Source organism: Drosophila miranda, chromosome 2 (genome assembly GCF_003369915.1).
Source record: "Drosophila miranda strain MSH22 chromosome 2, D.miranda_PacBio2.1, whole genome shotgun sequence".
Taxonomy (NCBI): Eukaryota; Metazoa; Arthropoda; class Insecta; order Diptera; family Drosophilidae; genus Drosophila; species Drosophila miranda.
The window spans coordinates 30,872,484-30,887,691 of NC_046675.1; the positions used below are offsets into that span (position 1 = coordinate 30,872,484).

A 15,208-nucleotide genomic window follows, 5' to 3' on the forward strand; every position below is an offset into this window, starting at 1 on the left:
TGGCCAAAAAGAAAGAGCTGCTGGCACAAGCAAAATGGAGGCAAAATGTAGGGAAAATGGCAGAAAGAAAAGCGAGAAAAAGCAAAGAAAAACCATTGGAAACACATGTCCAGCAAGCGACCAAGAACCGATGGGGAGCTCTCTGCTCTGTGCTCTCTGCTCTGAGCTTGGATTTCTTTTTGGTCATTACATTAAGTTTGCTATCTGTGGAGATTCGTTTCTTCTTTTGCACACACACACACATCGGCATTAAGTGGTATTTGTGTTTGTGTTTGGAGCTGTGGAGCTCTGTCTCTCGTTCTGGTGTGGCCACCGGCTGCTTCTAATGGCCAACGATTCGTAATATTTTTAATATTTGCTCAATAAAATGTCAGACAATTTCTGTGTCTCTCTGCCACTTAGAGTCATTACATTTATTTGTACGATGTTTGCTTTCCCCCTTAACGTGTTCTCACTTCTGTTGGCTATTGTTTGGGCCTGGAATAAAGGCTAGATAATGCTCTAACTTGGGGAGAGAGCAAAGGTATATTAAAGGCGGAAATTCCAGGCTTAAAAATCACTTGAATAATACCATTTTTCATTTGAATTTTACTGGATTTTGATGATGCTTCTTTGGTACATTTTAAACAAAAGGAATACTAGGCAGTATTCCTTAAGAATGGTACCATTTGGGGAGCTTTTTGGGCTGTAGAAGCTTGGGAATTCCTGGCCAAAAAATCACTTGAATAATACCTTTTCTCTTTCGAATTTCACTCGATTTTGAAGGAGTTTCTTTGATAAATTCTTAAGGAAGGGAACTATTCCTGGTATTCCTTGCAAATGGTACCATTTGGGAGAGCTTTTTGGGTTGTAGAAGTGTTGGAATTCACGGCTTAAAAATAACTTGAATAATACCTTTTCTCTTTTGAATTTCACTCGGTTTTGAAGGCGTCTCTTTAAAGAATTCCTAAAAAGAGAACTATTCCTAGAATTCCTTCCAAAAGGTACTATTTGGGAGAGCTCTTTGGGTTATAGAAGTGCTAGAATTCCTGGTATAAAAATCATTTGAATTTACAATTTTTCCTTCGATTTCACTGGATTCTGAACGCGTCTCTTCAATAAATTATTAAAAAAGGGAACTATTCCTATAATTCCTTGCAAAAGGTATCATTATTCCCTTGAAAAATCCCTTATAATTATCTGTATTTTATCCTCCTGTTACATCTCTTCTTGAGCATTCCCTGCTACCCTTTTCTCGATTGTAGTGTATTTATCCGCTTAAGCAAAGCCAAAAACATTATTCTTCATATGCGTTTCAGGGAGCTCTCTGGCGCGTACGAGTATCTCTGGGTATCCCTTGTAATCCTTTTTGTAGTTGACGCAAATCCTGTTTCTCTCTCGCTTTCTCTGCGCTGCTGCCAAGTCATAAAGTTTAATTTAGTTTTAAGCCTTTGAACTGGAAAATTGCATGGCCACCGCGAGAGAGAGAGAGAGAGATCAAGCGAGAGGAGTGCCACTCACTGTGTGGCATGCTACAGGGATTTCAGCTTGAGGTCCTGCTTGAGGTCTTTGTGCAGCCCCATTTTTTTTTGCTGGTGAAGAACTTATGATGTGCTGCAGCTGCCCCAGGGATGTGGCATAACAAAAGCAAACGACGTTGACCGCTGCCTGTCAGTCTGCAGGGGACATTGGCCATCGCTTCGTACTGCTCTAAAATTAACACACGTTTAATATGCAAGTCGTGCATAAATTTCTGCAGTTTGCCTGCTTGTCCAAGGGCTTTATGCTTTTTAATTTACCATCAGACGTCACGGGCAAAGACAGCAGCAGCAGCAGCAGCCACGGCACCCAATGACCACGACATTGCGGCCAACATGTCAGCGTTAACAGAAAATGCTTCACCCAGAGAAATGCAAGGGGCAGACAGAGAGGGAGTCAGAGACAATCATGGTCATTGCCTGGCGTTTTTTTTTTTTTGTGTGTCCTGGGCTTTTGTTGTGCCCCGGCAATACGTGCAATGGCCGACAGCGTCTCGTTATCATCATCATTATCATCATCATGGCGGCCGGGGACAGTGGAGGTGGCCATGGAGTTCAGCATTAATGTTGATGCGCTTTAATTGCCAATTGAGTTGATGCAAGACATCGTCAAGAGCGCCAACGTCCCGCACAATCCAATCAGAGCTGCCACTTGCGGCAGCCAACGGCCCGGCACAAGTCTTCATTGTCGCCATTTGCTGCTGCCCGGCCCTGGGCCCAGGGCCTTGGACCTTCGGCCTTGCTGGCTGCATTTTATAATTTCATTATGCATTACCTGCCACGTTGCATATGCCACTGGGGGCAATTGTTGCACTTATTATTCAACCTTTGCGCACTTTTAAATGGGATTTTTTCTTTTGATTATTTATTGACATAAAGCCTCCATGAAGGCCTCCAATTGTTTCATCTTTAGACAGATCGAAGCTGTAGAAACTATGGATGTCTTAATGTCTCAAAGGCAAACATTTGCATCTTAATCTTTCGAGTATCTGCTGGGTACTTCTGGGGACATGTTTTGATACAATAAACCATTTTCTTTATCTACCTATCTATCTCTCTTCTGCCTAAAAGCAAAGACTATACAAATACCAAGATATTAAAGCAGAAATAAATTCTACTTTAATGGTCAAAGACTGTATATTTTCAGACCAATCAGTACCTCTTTTCTGCGAATTTTTATTTGTTTTCGAGTTCTGGGACCGACTCACCTGACTCTGACGAGCCCGAGTGGGCAGCGGGTCACGGGAAGAGTCGAAGCAGGGGCTGAAAGAGAATTGAGAACCCAGGCACGAGTGGAAGGGCCCTGTCTACGGAGCCTTTAATGCCTCATGCAACATCTTGGTACAGTATAGTCTTTGATATAAGCGAACCGGTGCGGTTCTACGCGTCATGCGGCAGCTTCCCTCGGTCGTTTCTCCATTCTACTGGGCAGCGGTCCTCGGGAAAAGACGAAGCAGAGGCTGATAGGGAATTGAAACCCCGCGGACGAGTGGAAACCCTGTCTTCGGAGCCTCACGAACAGCTTATTGGTGCATCGTGAAATATCTTGGTAAGCGAACTGGTTCGGCTCTACCCGTGATGCGGCAGCGTACCTCGGCCGTTTCTTCATTCTGCTGGGTATTGCTTGTGCCATTCTCAATAACCCTCTTTCCCTTTTTCCTTTGGCAACCCTTTTTCCCCATACCTTTTTCTTCTCTTAAATATTTTCTCTTTGTTCTCTTGTTTTTTTTCTTCTATAAATTCAATTACTTTACCGAATGGAAAAACAACTTTTAATATTCCTTGTGGCCATCTATCACGAACAATTTATGTATTTTCGCACCAATTATGCAGTTAGACAGAAGAAAAATAAAAACTATTAGCCAAGAGATGGCCATTTGGCTGGCCAAAGCCAATTCCCGGACAGACTTGCCCTCCGCTCCAGACTTTTCAGAGCCTGTGCCAAATTCCTTGGCACTCGCATTAACGACAACTGTTGCCAAGTAAATTGGCATAAAACAAATCGGCATCGTCATCGTTGTTGGCTCTAATTAGATTGTTCTGGCAGTGGCAACAGCCTTAGATGTTTTTCCTCAGGAGCCACACGCGCGCAAATGCCAGTCGAAAAATTGTTAAATAATTTAAAAAGAAATTAGCGTATATTTTGTGTGTGTGTGTGTGCAGACAAAGCATTAAAATAAAAATGTTGTAACCAATTCCATGCATAACAGTAACAGTTAAATAAAATTTAATTTAGCAGAAAAACGAGAGAGGCAAACGAGAACAGAGCACAGCCACAGGAGAAACTGCACAAATTGCCAAAGGAAATAAAAATCACAAGCAGATGAAAGGAGATGGCCACATGGGCAGCACCACGTGAGGGAGCGGCACAGCAGGCTGCTGGGCAAGTGCCGGTAACTGGAGAAACTCGTGGAAGCGGGATGGAACGATGCTGGAAGTGTCAGAGAAGGGAAGACAGTCTGTGCCAGAAAATAGACAACATAAAATGCGTTTGGCCATAATGAAGACTTCATATTTGTGTAGCGGCAGCCGGCAGCCGGCAGCAGCAACAAATGAATGCCGTCAACATTTATTATTAATTTTAATATTTCAAAGAGCGCAGCCAACCAACCAACAATACTCAAAAAACAAGTACAAAAAATATGAGGAAATAGCTAAGTAATATTACAACTGGAAGATACCCTTTACAGATAAAGAACTATTTTTTTTAGTCTCTACAAAATGATTTGATTATCATTTTAAGATCATACCGCTAAAGGATTTTTTTTTTTAAATTTTTGTACATTAAAATTAAATTTTTTAAATAAATTTTAAGCTAAAAATAATAATAACAGCCATTAAATAAATTTTAAATGCTAATAAAATAAAGAAAAATGTACAAAAACTTTACTTTAAGCTCAACTAAAAATTTTAAATTGTAACAAACATTTTAAAGTGAAATATACATATTATTAAAAATTAATACAATTGTAAAAAATATATTTATTAATATTTTTAAATAATTTTTTTAAATTACTAAATTTAATAATTATCCTCCTGTAATAATAATAAAATTAGAATAAAGTAATTAATAAATATTTATAGCTTATTTAATACAAAGAAAGAGGTAAGAATTTTATCATTAATATAAATTTTACAAAAATTGCGTATTACAAAAAATTAAATTTTTAATTAATACAAAAATTAAATTTGATTTAAATTACGAAAATATTTATTTTTTAACTATTTTAAAATATAACATTTTATATATATTATGCAAATATTTATGTTTTAGATATTTGAAAATATAAAGCCCAACTTAAATGATTCAAATATTTATTTTCAATTTATAAACCTGATAATCTGATAATATTTTTCACTAAAAAATAATTTTTGGAGCTACAAATATTCGTATTCGTATGACCTCTACTCCCACCCAATATACCCTTTTATCTATGTACAACTAAGGGATACACAAATACAGAAAAAAGAGACAAGAAAGCCACTGGAAAATGGGGGAAAATGGGGCACAAAACGGGACAACAAAAAACGCAACTTGGCACGCGCTTGCCTTGGCTTTGGCTCTTCGGATGGATGTCCGCCTACTGCTGGCGGGGGTGCTGGGGCTGGGTATACTCCTCGTAGAAGAAAACGCTAGTTTCAAACTTTGGCAAAGAGCCGACACACTAATTTGATGGCTTTTTGTTGCTACTGGCCAAAGGAGGGGCGTTCCGGCAATGCCAAACGCCTGGAATTTGCCTCACTGCAGGGCTGTTACTTTGGGCTTCAATGGAAATACGTTACCGGAACATCCTCAATGGATGGACAGTGCACTGACCGCATTTAATTTCGCTTTACAAACCGCACAAACTGCATCAACAGCCGAAAGCGCCAACAATTAACTTTTAAACAAATGCCAAAGGCATTCAAAATTTAATCAATTTATATCATACGCTCAAAAAAACAACAAAACCTGCAAAATTCTGAATAACATTGCATCGGAAAATTTTGCGGATTTGTTGAGGCTTTTTGTCAGAGTTTTTGTCAAACAGAAAATACATATTACACGCCCCCGAAGCCTCGTAGCGCCCAAAGACCCGAAAGTTACTTTCTGTTTGTTTGATGAAATTAAAATGTGATACTCGTTAAAATATAAATAATAAATAACTTAATAAAGGCGAATCCTTCAGATAGGAATAGTTGTACATTTACTATATGTCTTCAATGTTTTGTAACTTGAAATATTTAATTATGAAAAATATCTAACAATTTTTGGCTTGTTTTTGTGATATTTAAAAGATTTTCGTTTACCTTTGCAAATGCAATCTATGTTATATTATTTCAGTTTATTTTCGTCTGGCATTTGCATCGTCTTTTGTTTAGCAATCTTCCAATCAAAACAGACATTCTGTTTCCCTGCAGCTGACTTTCAAAACAAAGACACACAGATACTGCCACACAAACACACACATCTTTGTCTTTGTTCTAAGAGTTGCAGTAAACTATCTGTCATCTTGTGAATTGCGCGTGTTAAAAATTCATCAGAAAAAAAGAGAAAAAAATTCTCTGAAAAGAAAAGCAGATAAAAGACACAACGAACTTAATTTAAACGACAACCAAAAAATAAATGGGTGCAGAAAAAGCATCAAAAAGGTTTAACAAGGATGGGGGCAAAAGAGGGAGAGAGATAAAAAACAGGAGAAGGAATAAGAAGGGCAGGGCTTTTGGATACTCTTTCAAGGATATAATCTAAAAATAGATATAAATTAAATTAAATATCTCTATTGTATACAAAAGTTTTGGGTCGTCGTGGTGGCCTGTTATTTTGCTGATATCGGAGCGAGCTAGTGAGCCGGGGGTTGGTCCCCGAGCAAAAATAAATAGATACAGAATAAATTTAATTAAATTAAATCTCTCTATTAAATAAAAAATTTTTGTGTTGTCGTCGTGGCCTGAGCGAGCAAAGCTAGTGAGCCGGGGGTTGGTGCACGAGCTAAGCGATTGCTCGGAGGTCTTGGCCCCTAGTCTACTAGGTACACAGATATAGAAGAATGATTATAGCCCGATTTAGCTGGTAAAAGCGCAGCATACATACATGCCGCTTAAACGACCGATGGGCGCTGCCGCACGGTGCGCGAGTCATTTCGAACTTCATTATCAACTAAGAGAAGATTGTTGTATCTGAAAGCTACATTTAATAGTACTCTCGATCCTGTAAGCTCTGATTTGCATAGATATATGCTTTGTGCAGAAAAAGCTAGGCTCTTTGGCAGGTTTTCATTGAGATCTATATCTTTAAAACTGAGAAATCATGGCTGCCTCTCTGTGGCCTGCGATAGAGTATTAAAAAAGTAGAGGGGTTAAAGTCCCCAACAACAATGGAAACCACAAAGCGGCGCTTTTGTTTGCCAGTGTCGCGTCGCATGCAGTCAATCTATCTTTGTGTGTGTGTGTGTGTGTGTGTGTGTGTGTTTCGCCTGCCAATCAACTCAACAATCGCAATCAATTTGCTCCGCTGCAACAGCCCCCTTCCTCCATTCTCCATCACTCGTTCCATTCCATTTGGGGCGCATTGTCATGGTGCAAGTGCAACTGTCATTTCAAGCGCAATCTCTGCATATGTATGTGTGTGTTTGTGTGCGCCCGAGGGTGGATAAATGTGTGATATATCAGCGCAAGCCAAAAAATAAACAACAAAAAAAAGCATACAAAAAAAAATAAAAGATGTCTGATACGCCGCAATGCATTTTTTAATTACGATACTGCGACATTAAGGACCCGCAGTCAGGGCCATATATCACATGAATGAATCATAGCCTTAAGGTATGACACAAAAGGGGGGGTAGGCAAGACAAAAGCAGAAGGACATATCTGAAGAGTTTGCTAAGTCAACTTTTGGGGCACTAATAATTCCTCGAATAATTTGTATTTTTGGGAATGATAAAAACCCTTTTGAAAGCCCTTGATTTCGACAAAACCATTCTTCATTTAGTTCTTAAAAAAAATTAATATAAGCCCATCTGTTCGGGAGCAGCAGCTCTAACAGAGCAGGAGCACTGATAACATCGCGGTTAACAGCCTGTTACCGTCGTGTAACAGCCTCCTTTACAGCCTGTGGCCGCTCCCGGTAACAGCTCAATGTTAGCGCTCTGCTTTAGCAGGCTGTGGCCACAGCCGGTAACAGCACACTGTTAGCGATCATCTTTAACAGTCTGTGGCCGCTACCGGTTACAGATCACTGTTGCCGCTCTAGGACAGAGCTCTCATGCCACAGGGCATTCGAGCGGCCTAAGCTAGAAAGAACAGCCGTAAAAAAACCCAGAAAATTATAAAAAATATATATCGCACCTTATGTTCATTCCACAACTTTATCGACCCTCCTACAAAGTACTATCTTCAAAACTAAAGCCTCGGAAACCCCAAAACAACAAAAAAACACCATCAAAACAAAAACAAAAACTGCCATTTCTTCCACTTGCCAAGTAGGCCTTAAAGTTGGCCAAATTTATGGGCATTATATTCGCATCATAATCATCAGCATAATACGCATACGCATACGCAGAAATTTGCAAAGTATTGTTATGCTAAATTTATTTGCCCCCATAGCCATCTGCCATCTGTTGGCGATGTGATGTCCTTGTTGTTGTTAACTTCATCAGAAGTGCGATTGAAACGCAACTTCCGCTTCCGCAAAATGTCTGCCAATGTGCGTGTGTGTGTGTGTTCCCGAGAGGAGAAACTGAGCTTCACTTCACTCCACTTTGCCTGCAAACAAATCAACTTGAACTTCCGTTTCATTTCGCTTTTCTTGCCATTTCATATTCTTTTGCAAGTCCCTCCGCCCCAGCCCCCTCTCTCTTTTTGGGCAACCCACTCAACTCTCAAATTTTTTATTTTCTCTTTACTGTGCATTTCGGCGACTTTAGCGTAAATTTACTTTTCACTTTCAGCGCCATCAAAAAAGTTTCCTCTTTTTTTTGTGCATAGCTAACTTTTTGGCTCACATTACGTATATTTTCCATATTTTCTGTTGCTTCCTCTCCACCTCTTTTCCTCCCTCTGGGGCTTTGCCTTTTCAATGTCATTGCACACTCGCGGAAAATCTCGTATGTGTGTGGGGGGGAAACTTTGTCTCGTTTTTTTCTTGGCATTTCATTTCCTTCATTTCAGCCGTTTTGCACCTTGAAGCGTTTTCCTTCTTTTTGGTGTGACTGGACGTGGGCGGATGTTACAGTTCTCCCTCCTTTTTTTTATATACTTTTCGCTTAATTTAATGCTTGAATGCCTATTTAAATTTGTGTGTCCCTCATCGTTGTCTGCATTCCCAATTTTGTTTTGTCATTTACATTTCGTTTGGGAATCAATCAGCGGCCGGGCCGGCACACGTGTGTGCATTGATATCATGGCATGAGAATTATCAATTTTATTTGTTTCGGTGGGCGAAAGATTTGAGCGTTTTTTCTACTGCATACTTTTAGGCCGCGATTGTTTGGTAGGGAATGGAAAACTGGGAGTGGCCATGTATTTTGCGTGGCATACTTTTAGGCAGTGAAATTTTTTGAGAAGGGGAACTTAAGCAATTGGGAATGAGAATTGGAATAGGAAACAATAAGAGAGAGAATAAAGGTATAAATGTAAAACAAAAAGGCGAAATTAAGGTATACCATGAGAACCTGAGGTTTTAAAAGTGCAATTGCGAGAAAAGCTTATACGATATACTAAAATACTGATACTGGAAATACTAAAAAAGGTTCTTAATTCTTAAAATAAATACTTAATATTGAAACAGACTTAAAATATACCAATGACTATAAAGCCAATACTAAAAATGTTGAAAATCATCAAAAAATATGAAATATACCAAAAATAATATAATTAAAATAATATAATATATAACAAATAATATAGAATCAAAAGTATGTTAATAAATGGGAAATTATGATTTTTAATGAACAAAATGACAAGCGAGGAATCGTAAAATAAGGGAATAAAAAAGAGATAACCCATAAATGATGAATATATTATTAATAAATCGGAATAGACCAGAAATTGGTGAATAAATACAGTAAGGAAGAAGAAACAAAAGAAGACTGTAAGCTATAACTTCTTAAACTGGCTTAAATGAGTTCAAGATGATGCTCAAACGGAGTCGAAGGCTTGGTTTTGATAGAAAAATTAGGATCATAAAGTTACCATCACTAAAATAAACCAAAGTTCATTATGACCATAATATGACCATCAAGTGATCTTTTATTATTGAAATTAAACTAAAATTCAGTTGCGTTTTCTCTTTTCCCCTTGGGGTTGTGTTTTCCCACCTCCAAATACCCCCCTTAGCAGTCGCCAAATAGCAAGCGGCAGAGCAACCAGCAGGAGGATCACTACTCCAAAGATGATCAACAGGACATCCACATTGTGATACTGCCACCAGTTCAACCTCTGAGCGGCACTCTGCAGGTAGGCGGCTCCCTGATGGCGGGTCACATGCTCCACCCAGTAGACGGCGTTCTTCAGAGGAGTCTGCTGCTGATCGCGATACCGGGAGGACATGCCGCGGATAACCTCCGTGTAGGAGGGCACACTGGTGATCCTCTCGATGGCTGCCTTGAGGTCTGCAGCATTCAGTGACTTGAAGTTCAACATAATACCATAACCGGTCTGTTCGGCGTGGGCCATATTGAAGAACTGATCGCTGAAGATCGGCAGACCGATGACGGGCTTGCCATGATATATGGACTCTGTGGTGCTCAACATACCGCCGTGGGTGACAAATGCCAGGACCTTGGGATGGGCCAGTATATCCGTCTGCGGGAACCAGTCTGAGATGAACAGATTATCCGGTTTATTTGGCAGATCTTCCAGCTCGAATTTCCACAGCACACGCTGCTTGAGGCCCCTGAAGGCCTTGAGTATTTCCTGCACTTTCTCCGGCGGCAAGTCCTTGCTCTTGAGATTCGAGCCCATCGAAAAGTAGATGGCTCCATGTTCGCTTTCGTTGAGAAACTTCTCAATCTTCGCGGGCAGGGGACTGAGCTTTCCATCGATGTGCATGCCCCCCACTTCAATCAGGTTGGGCGCATAGGGACGTGGAAAACTCAGCGATACATGCTGATTGATGAGCACCAGCGAGGCATTACGGCGCATCTCATAAAAGCAGTGTTTGTTCTCTGGGAAGAACTCCTTATAGAGCGCCTCCTGACCGGGCAGATAGTAGTAGTCCAGCAGGAGACGTTCATAGGCCAGAAAAGCCACATTGACGAGGCGCTCATACAGGGACATGTGATCGTTGAAGGGCAACATTATGTGGGGCACAAACGAAGCGGGAGCTGGGGAGCCCACCTAAAGGAGAAAACAGAAAGTTAGCTAAGAACATAGAGAACAATTTTCCACCCACCATATCCGTGATGAAGGTCAGTCCTCCCCCCGTGCTCAGGCCAATGAGTGGTGCCTGGAAATGTTCCGCCAAGCCATAGTGGGCATCGTTGTAGAAGGTCTCGCAGATGACGGCATCGAAAGTTCTATTGCTTTTCAACAGATCCTGAAAATTGGGGTCCACAAAGAGAGCTCGTGTGAGGCGAAAACCCATATGATAATGATCTATTAGCTTTTGGGTGAGAGGTTTCTGTATGGACTGCCATAGGGCGGCCAGGTCTCCTTGAAATGAAAAAATCAGCAACTGGTCACCATTTATGTCGTATACATACCCCTCATAGCCCCTATCACATTTGGTACATTGATGTCATGATAACCAGGCATGGGTTTCTTCAGAGGAAACACAGAAACCACTGTGATTTCATGACCCGCCTGCACCAGGCCCTTGGCCAAGGCATGCCCCACATTGAAGTGCGATCGTCCTGGAGAATTCAAGACCATCAGGAACTTGTAGCCATCACAAAAACACAGGCTGAAGATCAGCGCCACAAACAGCGAAAGAATACGCATTCTGATGAATTTAAGAACTGCAAGGGAGAGACCTCGACCGACCGCACGGAGCACGTTGCTGCCACAGACTAAACGAATTCTTATAGATATGCTGCATATATCTACACTCAATTATTGTGAAATTCCTGTACTCCGCATGAGACTGGACACCAGCCAAATGGTAAGCAAAAATACATACTCATTTGATTGCAAAAGGCTTACTTTAAGTCGATTTTTGCATGCCCTACACTCAGAATGTATGTACATCTACACTGAGAGAAAAATGGCATAGTATTAAGAAACACACCCTTTATTGAATTAAATATTCGTGCTTTAAATAGAATTCATTTTAATTTAAATATTAAATTTATTAAAAAGTATTTTTTAATGTTAAAAATAAATAAAATATATTCCATTTGTGGGAAAAATAAAATAATCTAAAAACAAATTTTTTTAAATAAATATAGAACTTTTTTTTAAGTTTTTCTAAATATTTAAATTAAATTAAATGTTGTGGGAAAACAATTTAATCTAAATAAGATAATATTTAATTTAAAAATAAAATATATTATCTTTTAATAAGTCTTTCTTAAATATTTAAAATAAATAAAATATATTCAACTTTTCCTACAAGATCTAAATAATAAAATATTTAATTTAAATATCAAATATATCTTTGATGTGTAAATATATAGTTTTTAAATTAAATATATTTTTTCTTTTTACAATTTCCAAGATAAAATATTTAAATATCAGGGCTTTTCTCTGTCTGTGTACTGAAAGTATTCTTCCAAATTATCTTAACTAAATGCTGTTGTCTGAGGCATCACGTAGTGTAGGGAACTCAAGAGATTAATAAAAAGTGATGATCAATCAAGTAAATGAAGAGAGCTCCTAACCGAACTTGTTTAAGCAATAAGATAACTTCAAATTTAAGAGAAAAAGAGAGCTTTTAGCAGAAGAGAAAAGATAGCTTTAAGCTGAAGAGAAAAATTTAGCTTTTAACTGAAGAGAAAAAGAGAAACGTTTAGAGTTTTTAAGAGGGAAAAATCTATCCTCCAAATGGTAAACATATGGAGGGTTTTGCGTTTGATTAAGGGTTTGTATTTTCATGCATTTTGAATATATTTTGGTTTTTTTCTTTGGGTCACCAAAATATATATTTCTCTGGCAAATTTTTAATTTTAAAGATCTATACTAAAATATATGAATGAAAGTAGAAATTATAAAGTTAAAAGACAGACTACAAAGCTTGGCAGAAGTGCCCAAAACAAAGATGCACTAGATCTAACGATGCTAAAGATACCACAATCTACAGATAATCTAAAGATAAATCCAGGTCTCTCTCTAAAGAACGAATTCCCTTATCAATTGTATATCTAGCAGCGGAAAACCTTAAAACTCTTCAGTCTTATCCAAAGTTTGTGGCAAGATGCGTTTGGTTTCTTTACTTCTCCTGCTGATCTGCCAGGTCTATGGCTACTCCTACCTGATGGTGCTGCATACGGGCTCCAAATCCCACCATACGGTGGGTGTGGCTTTGGCCCGGGGTCTGATTGCGGCTGGCCATGAGGTTACACTGATTTCGCCATTCCCCCAGACGAAACCACTCCAAAATCTGATCGATGTGAACACGCCGAATATAATCAGCGTAATGGCCAGTGAGTATTACGATCGAAACCGTTTTTCTCGGGCTATGTGTCACGTAGAGGCTTATCAGGGTGGGAATTTGATAACAGGCGACAATTATCGACAATTATATCGCAGAAACGTGCACAGATAGACCCATTACAATGTACAATAAACCCCCCTCTCTGCCCTTTCCCACAGATCACAAGGCTCGAATACTAGAGAATGCCAAATTGCCTGTGCTCCATCGGTATCCTCTTATCCATGGCATGGGTCTGGACCTAACCGAAGCCCTACTTGCGGCGCCCTCAGTGCAGCAGCTGCTGAAGGAGCAGCGCACCTTCGATGGGGTTATCGTTGAGGCCTTCATGAACGACGCCCATTATGGCTTGGGGCACCGCTAATAGCCCTGAGCACCCTGGGAGCCACCGGCTGGACATCGGACTTGGTGGGCACACCCTCGCCGCCCTCCTATGTGCCACATAATCTGCTGCAATTCAGTGACCGCATGGACTTCACGCAGAGAGCCCAGAACCTGGGCTTCCAGGTCTTTGAATATTTCTACCAGCGTTGGTTCAACCTGCCACGACAGGAGGCCCTCTACAGGAAGTATTTTGCGAGCAATACACAGGATTTTTATGAGATGCGACGGAGTACATCGTTGGTTCTGTTGAACAATCATGTGTCTATGAGTGCACCGCGTCCCTACGCCCCGAACATGATTGAAGTGGGAGGCATGCACATCAATCGGCAGGCCAGGCAGCCTCTGCCCAAGGACATTGGGGAGTTCATCGAGGGAGCCAGGCACGGAGTGATCTTTTTTTCTTTGGGCTCCAATCTTAACAGCCAAGATCTGCCCCTGAAGAAGCGGCGAGAGATTGTGGAGACCCTGCGTGGCCTCAAGCAGCGTATCCTTTGGAAATTCGAGGATGAAAACTTTCCCGACAAGCCCGAGAATGTGTTCATCTCAAGCTGGTTCCCCCAGGATGATATCCTGGCCCACGACAAGGTGATTGCCTTCATCACACACGGCGGACTGCTCAGCACCACGGAATCCATCTACCACGGCAAACCGGTGTTGGGAATACCCTTCTTTGGCGATCAGTTCATGAACATGGCCAATGCCGAGTTAGCTGGCTTTGGTATCGCCGTCAAGTACCACCAACTCGAGGCTCCGCTCCTCCGATCAGCCATCGAACGTATTACCAGTGACGCCAGATACGTGGAAAAGGCTCGCGAAATGTCCAGCCGCTTTCGAGATCAGTTGGTGGCCCCCCTGGACCGGGCCGTCTATTGGGTGGAGCATGTTACCCGTCAGAAGGGCGCCAGGTACTTGCGAAGTGCCTGCCAGGATCTGAGCCTCGTGGAATATCACAATATAGATGTTTTGGCCACATTCTTTGGGGGTTTGAGTTTGGTTATCATACTGTTAGTGGTTCTGGTACGATTTGTTTTGGTTAAACTTAGGGCGAGCTCGAAGAAAGAGAAAGCTAATTAGTCGGTAGGTTTTAGGTAGGATTTAAGAGCTCCCTTGGCCGGATAACCATTTGCTTTCAGAGGGAGATCTAGGACAATGCTCAATCTACAAAAGAAGATAGGAAGATGAAGGATAGAGATAGATAGGAACCCCAAACAGGTTGGCCTTTGTATACACCCTAGAGATAGAGAGATATAGAGATATTTTATAAGTAATTTGGTTCTTAAAACAAAATATTCCTTAGGCTAATCTTGTTGAATAAAATATTTGTAAAAAAGCCTCCAAATTCTTTACCAGAAAGACATTTATAGCACCTCAATACACAACCATTCTAAGGTTAAGGTCAAGATTCTACTAAAATCAGCTAAAATCTGAAGAAATTCTGATTGAAACCGCTCGAAAAAGCATGATTCTCTCTCCAAATATAACTAATAATGGAAGAGACTGACTGGAGGAAGGCAACCAAGGCACTGGCCATAAATATAAGAATACATAAGAGCGTGCATAGCCTACAAATATTATGTCAATACCTAAAGAAATCGAATGAATGGGAGAGCGCCTACAAAAGAGAGGAAACTATGGAGAGTCTGAGAACTGCAAAGAGAGAGCCGAAACACCGCCTTATCATCGAAGCATGATCCAATAGTCGACCCAACATGCAGCTGCTTATAATTACCCCACAACC

The 15,208-nt window shown here is 40.5% G+C and overlaps 2 protein-coding genes across 2 annotated transcripts; one reads left to right on the forward strand and one right to left on the reverse strand.

Annotated features, from left to right (window-relative positions):
* Positions 1-9,471: 9,471 nt before the first annotated feature.
* Positions 9,472-11,527, reverse strand: LOC108157690 (UDP-glucuronosyltransferase 2B31). The gene is made up of 3 exons (XM_017289858.2): positions 11,201-11,527; positions 10,891-11,150; positions 9,472-10,835 (listed from the first exon to the last, which is right to left on the reverse strand). The coding sequence occupies exons 1-3, from the start codon at positions 11,436-11,438 to the stop codon at positions 9,771-9,773; spliced, it is 1,563 nt and encodes a 520-aa protein (XP_017145347.1). The 5' UTR covers positions 11,439-11,527; the 3' UTR covers positions 9,472-9,770.
* A 1,287-nt stretch (positions 11,528-12,814) lies between these two features.
* On the forward strand, positions 12,815-15,118 carry LOC108157770 (UDP-glucuronosyltransferase 2B20). The gene is given in 3 exon segments (XM_017289955.2): positions 12,815-13,078; positions 13,248-13,436; positions 13,439-15,118. Coding segments are annotated over 3 exon segments (1,524 nt in total). The 5' UTR covers positions 12,815-12,849; the 3' UTR covers positions 14,545-15,118.
* Positions 15,119-15,208: the final 90 nt, after the last annotated feature.